Source organism: Necator americanus, chromosome II, assembly GCF_031761385.1.
Source record: "Necator americanus strain Aroian chromosome II, whole genome shotgun sequence".
NCBI lineage: Eukaryota > Metazoa > Nematoda > Chromadorea > Rhabditida > Ancylostomatidae > Necator > Necator americanus.
The window spans coordinates 17258850-17269944 of record NC_087372.1 but is presented as its reverse complement, the minus strand read 5'-3'; the positions used below and the strand labels follow the sequence as shown (position 1 = coordinate 17269944).

Genomic DNA, 11095 nt, shown 5'->3' with positions numbered 1-11095 from the left:
TTGTTCAGCAGGCGGAAGGGCAAAAGCGAGTTTCTTGAGGATAGATCCACTCCAGAGAAAACAAGTGCAAAGTTGAACAGTTAAAAAACCTGAAAAGTCCTGGTCATAAGGACTGGAATTTTTCAGGTTTTTTTTTCGCCACGTTTAAATACAGTCGTCATCGAACTTGTTCAACCACGCTGACGCGACGCGTCATCAGCAACGATTCATACTGATGTTCCGAGAAAAATTAGCACAGATTAGCACAGAAGAACGAAACCTCGTTATCGATCTGCAGGTGCATCAGAGAGCCAGAGTTCCCGTTCCCAAGTTTGCCGCGGATGCGTAGTGCCCCCTCACCCCGGCAAAACCCGTTCGGTAACGCCTGTATGCTGCACAGGTCATCTCTCTATTCCAATATGCATAAGCAATTACACTTTGATCCCGATGGGTCCGCAGCAAGCAACCCCTCCTTCTGACACTTTCCGTTACCTGGTTTGGCAAGGTGAGAACATGGTAGTGGCGGTAGTCGGAGCAAACAGAGGGTGCTTTTGTCCTATCCATCTGTAGCGACATCTTTTTCCACTGGGTTCGGCATATTAAGATCCAGTTTATTTTTCATCGTCTTCAACCTTATCTACTTTCATCACAGTCGTTTCTCTGCCTTGTCGAAGCAACTCCTGACCTTCGCAGTTGTTGTGTGGAATAAAGTGTGCATATAATTACCGATAGATGTAAGTTTTGCCGTTTATACACTTCATATCTACCTTGCAAAAATGAACTAGTCATTCGAAAAATGCAAATTCAAATGAGTGTTACAAAAGACAATCAATACCTGTATAAATGAACATATTTTCCCAATTAGTGTTGAATAGTCACTTGAGGCTAAAATTGGAACATTCAAAGAAATATTACTACAAAAAATCAGACGCCAAATTCAGCGTTGAGCAAGTAGACAAAAATCTATGTTATGAATTTTATAGCGCTACATTATAGGACGTTTAAATAGTTCGTCATTGTCTTCGTTCACATGAGTATTTACACTTGGACCGGGAACTATGACCGGGTAAAATGTAGTTGGGGAAGGGCATTCAGTGGCGCCCTTATTTCTCGAAGTAAATAAATTGATTGGGGCCCTAAGACCTAAGTATTACTACTGGAGCATCTATGACATGTAGGCTAATGTTACTAAGAGAAAAGGTAAGTTAGGGGCTCGAGAAATAAGAGCGCCACTGAATCCTTGAGAATTGACTCCCGTTGATCTTCGAACTGGTGGAGCGGGCGCGAGTAACTCTTCCATTTGTCCCGATCGCGTGCCAGAGTAGCCCAGTGGTTCCTCCTTTGGCGTGGGACACGAAGAGCATCACAATTTTCTTTGAAGGACTTCGTGAAGAAATCTGACTATCGGGTCGGCGGTCTTCCTGTAGTGCGCTTAATATTGCGGGGAACCCAGTCGATCACGGCTCTGGTCCAGCGGTTATCGTTAAAGCGCATTGCATCGTGTCCGGCCCTCCTTATTTTACTCTCCTTGGCTAACGCGGCGGCGTCTCTAATCTTCGATCGTTGACGTAAGAGAGAACTTCGAATCCCGCCCCTCATTTGCGTGAAACGGGATACTCCTAGCATCACTCTCTCAATTGCGCGTTCAATGACGCTCACCGCGTTTTCCTTCCTGCCCAGCTCGGGGGTCAGGTCGTTCATCATGTTCAATTCCCGACCCAGATAAACGTAGCTGGTGCATTCGGATATGTTCGTTCCGTTGAGCGTAAATGGGGCATCCGAGACCCATCCGTTGCGCATGAACATCGTCTTGTCTAGATTCAGCTGAAGACCGATGCATCCACATGTTTCGTCGAATTCGGTCAGCATTCGTTCCACTTGGCTGATGCTAGGTGTTATCAGTACGATTTCATCAGCAAAGCGCAAATGGTGTAGCTGCCGACCATCAACCTTCACTCCCGTGTCGTCCCATTCCAACTTTCGCATTGCGTTCTCGAGGGTGGCTGTGAATATTTTGGGTGAGATTGTATCACCCTGTCGGACCCCCTCTTCGCGTCAATGATGATATTCTTATAGAATGGCGAAATTCCGATCGTGAAGTTGCTGTACAACTCTCGAAGTACCTTTATGTACTGAGTAGGGACGCCTTTGTTGTCCAAGGCTTCCCCTACCGCTTCCGTCTCAACTAAGTCGAAGGCCTTCTTCAAGTCGATGAAGGTGAGACAGAGCGGCATCTTGTACTCTCGTGATACCTCGATGAGTTTCGAAACAGTGTGAATGTGGTCAATCGTGCTGAATCCTTTTCGAAACCCTGCTTGCTCGCATGGCTGTCCTTCATCCAAGACTTTTTCAATCCTATTAAGGATTACTCTTGTAAAGAGCTTTTAGATGACGGACAGTAGGCAGACTGGACGATAGTTGCCGATGTCATGTGGATCTCCCTTTTTATACAACAACACGGTCTTGCTGGTCTTCCACTGTTTAGGAACCTTGCATTCCGACAGATAACGTGTAAAGAGCCTCGCCAGGGTGTTGATGAGTACTGGCGGAAGGCTCTTCAGGTTCTGGTCTTATTCTGTCGGGACCGGGTGCCGTACGATTTCTTACCGACATGATAGCATGTCGTATTTCAAACGAGAGAACCTCTGCAATGACAAGTCCGTCTTCCCTCAGATGGTGAGGAGGCAAGTGGACATGTCTGTCGAAGAGATCAGAGTAGACGTCGTGGATGCGCCAGAGTTTGCTCGCCCTGATTTCTTGCCACGCTGTAATTCGGTCCAAACCGACGTTCCATAATATACCTCAAACTTGGGTAATCAAACCTTCATATTTCCAATAAGAACACAACAAAATAAAGAACAACGAAAATACATAATATGAAACAACATAATACTCAGAACCTACATATACCTATTAAAATTACTACGCGAACAACAATTATGATCATGCATACAACACCTAAGTCCACAACGATGATTTACTCCTAGTCTCTCAACACCTTACACAAAGGGAACTTAACCTATTAAGTACCTACCTTAACCTTAACTTAAAAGCACGCCCTCCTACCCACCGCTCCCCAGCCCATCCCCTCCGTCGCTTGAGTCCAACTGATGCCATTTTCCCGCCGTCCCATCGCGTCTCGTCCCACTAATCGATACTCGAGGAGCGTGATAGTGTGGCGTTTCGGAAGGCGCAGACGGCACGCACAGTTTCGGGTCGTGTTTTTGATTACTGATTTTTCTGAGGACGGCTTACCGTCGCTCCCTTTTTATGCGACAATACGGTCTTGCTTGTCTTCTACTGTGTACTTCCGGCAGGTAACGTGTAAAGAGCCTCATCAGGGTGTTGATGAGTGCTGGCGGAAGGTTCTTCAAGTGTTCTGGTCTTATTCTGTCGGGACCGGGTGCGATTTCTTACCGACATGACAGCATGCCTTATTTTGAACGGGAGAACCTCTGAAATGCATTTCAACACTAGTGGCAATATATTTATTCTGGTTATGCAAATGACCACACATCTTAAATTCACAGCTTCGCAGCTATTTTGCATTTCACGTACATAATACCATAACCAGGGTAGAAGCCTGTCATTGCGATTTCGCGTGCAGTTCTGCTAACTGGTGTAAAAGACAGTGAAATACTATTTGAGTGCACATTCGCTTCGGGCTAAATGTGCTCACCCGGGTAAGCGCGATGTGCATTCGAGTGGGGCGCACTGGAAGGAAGAGTAGGTGTGAAACTAGAAAAGGCGAGGCAGATTCATAACGCTCATGCAGTTGAACACATTGGATGTCGAGTCTTTTTACGAATGAATACAGATAGCTTCTAGAATTATTGTATATTATCTTCTAAAATTTCAGGTGAATTATCACCACATTATCGTCGAGATCTCGCGAAGAAGGAATAAGTGTGAGTGCAATTCAGATGTAATCAATATTTTCGCATTCACACATTCGCAACACCTATAAACTTTGTGAATTATTTGGAATTTTTAGAAAGGTCATAATCTCAGAATTTAAGAGTTTAACTTTGTTCTTGCTTCAAAACTTTTGTTTTCTAAACCTCGAGAGAGTCTGAGAATGTATTGTTTTACTGTTGTTGTATTAGTTTAAAGACAGGATACCTTGGGATTGACGATGTTAGGATTTCTTATGGACAATACGGGTAGGGGGTGTGACTAGGAGTACAAGCATGACAATACTTTGGTGTCCCAATCGCTCTGAAAAACGGCGTGGGGAACGGTTCTCGTACACGAGGTTGGCGCTTTACAAGGTATCGTAGAAGTTTTTCAGAACGATTATGTTGAATTGGGCGTGAACACTCGTATTTAAACTTACACCCAGATGCAGGAGGCTCCGTCCCTTGGAGCAATGATAAGACGCCGCGAAATTCAAAATGGTACACCGAGTAACTACTTTCCCTGTTGCTTCAGAGGAATAAGCTCGGAAAAAGGCAGAAAATAAGTGTCATAGGGTTTTTTGCGTACTCTCACCTCAAAACAAACCATGAGAGTTTCACAATAAGCCTTAATCCAAGAAAGAAGGGAAGTATGATCTCCGAGTGTCAAACTGAGTAAGGGATGGAACTAGAATTTGGGGTTTTTGATAGCTTATATGTTTTCTTGTTCTTCTGTCCAGTTTTCTTCTCGTTTTTCCATTTATTCTTGCACTGATCTCTCTATTTATCATTATCACTTGCTTAATTCAAATTTTCATTCTCTTTCTCGTTTATTATATCCCCGTTTTACTTGATTTGTTATTTCATTCTATTTGTTTTTTTACAAGCAAACTTCTAACAACATAAGTAGATTCACTACCGTTTCCACTTGATTCCCGCGGTATCAAATAGCGACACAGTACTTGGAAACCCGCTTTTAACGCTACTGTTCCAGCTTTGGAAATAGGAGAAGAAACGACGTTATGTTCTTCACGTTTCTGTCAATTTTTCTCATTACGTAATATCATCACCAGAGCCGAAGTACCTCTATAGCTTTGATTTGATTCCAAGTTTTTTTTTTGTAGCAGAGCTTTGAGGTTGAGAGCTGGTAAAATTCGGAAGCACAAATGAGTAGCCATACTTTCGCACATACGAAAAACGGAAATTAAAGGCATCACCCCACGAATCTAGGGGGGTTCGTATACGGTTGAATTTCACATACGAAAAACGGAAATTAAATCAAACTTTGAGATTCAATGTTCAAGAAGTACTTTGTTGGCAAATTTCGCACGTTTACATCCTATGAAAAGTGCTAGCCCTAACTTTGAATATGAAGAGAGTTTGTCTGTCTCCAAAATTGGTTGTATAATAGCAGAAAAGTGCTCTTCTGAAGATAAAATCATGAAACCAAGTCCAAAGACACCAGAAACAAAGTCGATTGAAAATATTTACAAGTTAAAATTTCAGGTAAAGTCTGAAAACGCTACCTAGGTTCTGTCATGGATCGCACTGGAATTCTTTCGTACTTTTTTCATTATCTCGTACCATTGTTGGAGCTGTACAAACCAGGATGTTTTGTAGAGAAAGTACTCTCTCCAATTAAAAAAGGTACTGAAAAAGAGCCTTTACTTTTATTTGGAAAACCTCCACCATTTTTTCTATGCTTTCTATTTTTTAACTTCAATGTTCTTGTCATATTAATTTGATTTAAGCACCGATTACTATGTAGTAAGCATTCCCTAGCCAGGTTAAAACCCTAAAGAAAGCAATGTATGGGCAAATGGAAAAACGAGAAGAAAACTGGACAGAAGAACATAAAACATATAAGCTATGCTATAAGTTCTATCCCTTACTCAGTTTGAAACTCGGAGATCATACTTCCTTTCCTTCTTGGATTAAGGTTTATTGTGATATTCTCCTCGTCTGTTTTGAGGTGAGAAAGCGTGAAACAACCTAAGTCACCCATTTTCTACCTTACTCCTCTGAAGCAACAGAGAAATTGGTTACTCGCTGTACCATTTTGCATTTCGCGGCGCGTTAGCATTGGTCCAAGGGGCGGAGCCTCCCGCAGCCGGGTGTAAGTTTAGATACGAGTGGGGGACTATTGGCCTTGTTCATAACGAATTGGTAATGCTTCACAGACTTTGTCCTTTGTCCATTCTATGCCTTTATTTTTAAGTGAAGGTGAAGCGTTCACTTATTCAAAGCTGTGATGATGGGACTTTTCGGGAAGAAGAAGGATCCGAAGGAGCAAGTCAGAGAAATGCAGAGGAAGATGAGAGGAGAGATTCGAGCTCTGGACAGGCAGATTTATGGGATTCAGCGCGAAGAACAAAAGGTATGAAATGTTTGTCCAAAGAATTGAAGATATCAGAAGGGCCATTAGGTCGCATTGCGGATGGCCAACCACCCACGTTTTCCACCCGTTGCAGCAACATACTGTTCGTATCCTGCTAGTGCGATCACTGCTCAAATAGTGTGTGTAGCAGTGGACCTGTAATAGGTGTTAAATCTGTAGTTCATCTATATGTTTTTATATTTTACGTTGATAATTTTAAGGTGAGGGGCGGGGGTAGTGCAGCCGGTTAGAGGTTCTGCTGCCTACACGATCGTTCGTTCGGAGGTTCGAATTCATCTTATTGCTCACCAAGCCTTTCATCTTTCTGTGGTCGATAAATTGGTACCAGACTTGTCTGGGAGGATAAAAACACTGACTTGACACATCGGCTAGCCCCCGCAAGTCATTGTATAAGCCAGTTACACGTTTGTAAACCTCAAACGATTCTAGTTGATGTCGAACGCATAGGCACATCCCCGTATGTGTCCATCAATGTCACACACTCTATCCTTTTCATCCTTTACTTAGGGAAATTCCGCTTCCTGCATGATCGATCGGAGGTTCGAATCCGCAGTAGTGCTGATTCTGAATTGAAGTTGACATGGTGGCGCATCTCAAGCGGATTGATTAACGCCAGATACTTTATCCTTATCCTTTAATTTTAAGGTGACGAAAGAGATAAAAGAAGCTGCAAAAAAAGGAGATCGTGACGTATGTGTTGTACTGGCAAAGTCGTTACTTCAATCCCGTAAGGTAAAGTAACTTCTTAATTTTGCCTGAAAATTTTCTGAACTATGTGTTTTGGTTTCCTAGGCTGTGGCTAAAATTCACGTTAGCAAGGCACAAATCAACTCAGTCATAATGTGTATGCAAGAGCAACTAGCAACAATGCGGATGGCAGGATCTCTTCAAAAATCCACTCAGGTCTTGCAAGCGATGCAGAGTTTGGTAAAGGTGAGCTTTTTGACGAAGGCCAAGAAATCTTTAGTTTTACAAAAACAAATCAATCTTCTCTCTCAAAATTTGTTTACCCGGTAGGAAATGTTTACAATAGTCTGTTTAGTATGCTTTATTTAACGACGTAATAGCTCGAAGGTCTTGTTTCTCTTTCATGAATTGTTCCATCGATTCAGAAGAGAGTCTCAAGGCTCATTTTCAGTTTTGTTCTTTGTATCAGTTGCAGTTGCAAAGTTTCGTATTTGAAACATTTGCAGCTAGAAGACGCTTTTCTCTCTTAAAGGTATCACACCACCAATCTGAGGTGGTACGGATTTCAGGTGGAGTATTCGTATACGGGATAGTAGATTATGGAGAGGGATGTGATTCCGTCCATTTCTTCCTAATTGCCGTAAAAAACGGCCCGGAAGATACGGCTTCGCGCGTTCTGGCGCACAATTTTCTACAAGGAGTTCGACTGGAGCGCGCCAGCCTTGTGCACGGAATCACTTACCTCTTTATAATCTACGATCCCGTACACGAATACTCCACTTGAAATCCGTACCACCTCAGATTCGTGAAGTGATGCCTTTAAACAAAATGTAAATTTTACGAATTTCAGTACAAAACGAAAAACTCTGGCACAATTTTCGTTAGTGGGTATTGAGTATTCTTTCGCAGATTGTATTTGATGACGCAGAATTATACCAATAATTATCAGAAGCTTAGGCAAGTACTCTTTGATATGATCTTGGGTTCCAAGGTTCCTTCTTGAAGCGGACGATATCGCACTTTTCAGCATTGTTCGTGCTGAACATTACTTCCAGTCAACTTTGTCTTCATTTCTTCCAAATTTTATCGGTTCTCTAATATAGAAATCTCATGGTTTTGTTGCAGAAAGGTCTTCCTTTTTCCAACTGTGACTCATCCTCGTTCTTCTGACACGTTCCTGTTGCGCAGTGTTGTTAGTTATAGGCATGGAACGACAAATTTCTGTATTCATTTATAAAATAAAATCAATGGATTTCACGGAATCTCGACCTCATACTAACCCAAATCATAACGTATCATTCTTGCACCAGGAGATATCTGATTGGATATTCCCTGACTGAATGCCTAAAGGTTTTTGAGGTTCTGATTAGAAGTTTTAATATCGTCACAGCTTTTCTTTTTCGTCGTTATGCACATTTATTGTACGATGCTAAACTTTTGCAGCTGTTTAGAGCGAAATGTACTTCCGTGCGTCCTCTGGCTATTTGCTACCGTCCTAAGCTGAACAGGGGAATCTCCGAAATATGCAGAAAAAAAGACATAGTCTTTCAATTGTACTGACGGAACCAAAACAAAGATGATGTTACAGAGTAGAAACGGAACTTTACTTAAGATATATCCCTGGAATATTCAGCGAAAAATTTGTTGAAAAATCTTTCACCTTCTAAGGATGTGTTGTAATAGTGTGTGCAAAAAAAGCCTTGCACATCATCTACATAGGTTAATTTTTATCAAATGTACTTTTTTTCAGGTACCAGAAATAATGAAAACTATGCGGGAAATGTCTCAAGAAATGATGAAACTCGGAATCATAGAGGAAATGATCGAAGAAACCATGGACAGCATGGAACCAGCAGATCTCGAAGAAGCGGCACAGGTGCGGCAGTGAAAGAACTCCGTTAATTCTTTATTGCAACGCTATCACATACTCCCACAATTGCATGAATGGAGTGGGTCATCAGTTTGTTTTATGAAGTTCCCCTCCCAAACTGAAGTTTGCGCAAGAAATAGTTTGGACTCAAACGTCTTTACAGTTACTGGCTTATGATCATCCTTGTTTGGTCACTAGGAGTAACTTTGTTCGACTTTTAGCACACCGGAGTTCATTGGTTAGGGACATCTTGAAAGTCTGTGACCGCTTCGAAAGTTTTCATGTTAGCAACTGCTTTCTCCTTCTCTTTTTCAACAGTTTTCTGATTTTTCGCTGATAAGAGAACTGTCATTTTGAGATTTGTCGTATGGGTATCTTCGCCAACGAGTGGGTAAGAGCAGGTTGTAGATTTCTCAGTCTTTCATGCCCACGGCATGAAATGTCGAAATTCGGAACTATCTGTCGCTCGGATGTCACGCCAATCTTCCGGCAGTGAAGGAGAAAATGGTCGTGACTGCGAAGACGTCGCTGTAGGCGTCGTTTCCTATCTTTCCCTCATGTTTCCTGGTGCAACAATTGTTCCATTTGCGTTCATACGGGTAGTTGTTTTCGGTTAGTGATTAGCAGTCTCGATGCTTTTAAACATCTTCCTTAACTACTGCTGCTGGCACTACTGTTGCTCTTTTCTCTTTCTTTTCTATTTATTGCTTCCTTTTAAAGGTTTCTTAACATCAACTCTTAGCTTGTTGCTCGTCCACGTATCAACTCAGGAGATTACGGAGCCATGTGTCTCTTGGCGACTTCCAAACTCTCGCTTTTCTTCTTAATGTAAACTCTTCTGTTCGGTGGCCTGATTGTATTCCTTGTCGATTATGCCTATTGTAATAACTTCTTTAGGGTTAATTAGCGAAGAAAAGAGTCCTCAGTTGGTTAGAGCTTTGCCGTTTCTTCAGAATTCTGTTTGAATTTATTGAAAACAATCGTTAAATTGTCCGCTGCGGATTATGAACTCAGAACTAAATGAATTATGTCAGAACAAAGCTTCGCTTACAGACTCCTTTTGACCATAACAAAATTACCCAGGGAGGAAGGGCATGGTCCGGAGCGAAGAGTTATGGCCGACGCGCACAATAGCAGCACGTACTCCTAGCACGGAACTATCTCAACACGTCAACCAAAGCATTAGGCGACAGCTGCGTTGGGAGGGGGGGCAGAGTGCCTATTTACGTTTAATTTTCCTTTGTTTGTGTTCTTTACCTTGTTTTCTTTCAATTCACCCTTCTCGTATCGGGCGCTTCAGACTTACCTGCTTGCAGCGTGCCACTCCTCAATCATTTGTAACGTGGACACCGTCGACAAATCGCTGCAGATGCTGCCGTGACTTTTGTCATGGATTCTCTACGCTCCTCTCGTTAAGTGTAAAATTTCGGAACCACGACATCCGTTAACAAAACTTTCGATTGACTGAAATGTGGTCGATCTCTCTTCTTCACCGGTAATTGGGTGTGGTGCATTTGCTATGATTGGATCAGCACCGGACTGCAGAAGTGATTGGACTTAGTCTGGTTCGCAGCTCGACCGCAACCGCTCGCTCTACTGCGTTGCTGGCTGCTCTAAGCTTTAGGACTATAAGATCTTCGGCTGCGACTGCATGGTCGTTGACTAGAACCAACCAAGCCTATCAGTGATCCGGTTCGATAAGTTGGTGCCATCCCCTCTCTCCCCTTCTTCCCTATCCGCACCGGTTGGTTCCCACGTCCTGCGTGCAGTTGAGCGTTCTTCGAATTTTTAGTTTCTTCATTCTCCTGAGGCCATTTTTTGTAGAGATTCCCACACCGTCAATTTCGTGATATGCAGCCTTTAATCTAAAGTTGGTCACAACCTTATGTAGATTGCCATCTCCAGTAGACAATTTATTTGCTTTTGAAGAATGTTCTAATTTTCATTGTGCAAATTAGTGAATTTCGCACTCATTCCAGCTTTTTATTTGTAATATCCAAAAGAACCCGCAATTTTCTTTTGTTTAAGTCCGCTCCCTATTTCAGGAAGAAGTGGATCGTATTCTCTGGGAAGTAACTGCTGGCGAACTAGGAAAAGCTCCTGCAGCTGCAACTGGCGAGCTTGGAGCCGAACAAGAAGCAACCCCAGATCTCAGCTCAATGGCGCAGCGACTTGCCGAACTCCGAGATTGACTTTTTAAAGTTTTTTTTTTCTGAGTAATCCCTGCCTTTGTACATACTATATACCACTAGTCTGCGTGACTGA

The 11095-nt window shown here is 42.6% G+C and overlaps 2 protein-coding genes across 4 annotated transcripts; one reads left to right on the top strand and one right to left on the bottom strand.

Annotated features, from left to right (window-relative positions):
• Window positions 1-1380: 1380 nt before the first annotated feature.
• On the bottom strand, window positions 1381-2592 carry RB195_018170 (uncharacterized protein; the record flags this gene model as incomplete). 2 transcript variants are annotated; one of them, XM_064185491.1, is made up of 3 exons in its annotated part: window positions 1381-2013; window positions 2103-2311; window positions 2469-2592. In XM_064185491.1, 3 exons carry the CDS (start codon window positions 2590-2592, stop codon window positions 1381-1383), a joined length of 966 nt encoding a protein of 321 aa, XP_064041371.1. The 2 variants fall into 2 exon arrangements, with proteins under 2 accessions (XP_064041371.1, XP_064041372.1); XM_064185490.1 differs by lacking the exons at window positions 2103-2311; window positions 2469-2592 and having other exon boundaries at window positions 1381-1965.
• A 60-nt stretch (window positions 2593-2652) lies between these two features.
• On the top strand, window positions 2653-11022 carry RB195_018169 (uncharacterized protein; the record flags this gene model as incomplete). 2 transcript variants are annotated; one of them, XM_064185489.1, is made up of 8 exons in its annotated part: window positions 2653-2754; window positions 3839-3887; window positions 6094-6098; window positions 6148-6252; window positions 6919-7005; window positions 7066-7206; window positions 8711-8836; window positions 10876-11022. In XM_064185489.1, 8 exons carry the CDS (start codon window positions 2653-2655, stop codon window positions 11020-11022), a joined length of 762 nt encoding a protein of 253 aa, XP_064041369.1. The 2 variants fall into 2 exon arrangements, with proteins under 2 accessions (XP_064041369.1, XP_064041370.1); XM_064185488.1 differs by lacking the exons at window positions 2653-2754; window positions 3839-3887; window positions 6094-6098 and having other exon boundaries at window positions 6127-6252.
• Between the last annotated feature and the right edge of the window lie 73 nt (window positions 11023-11095).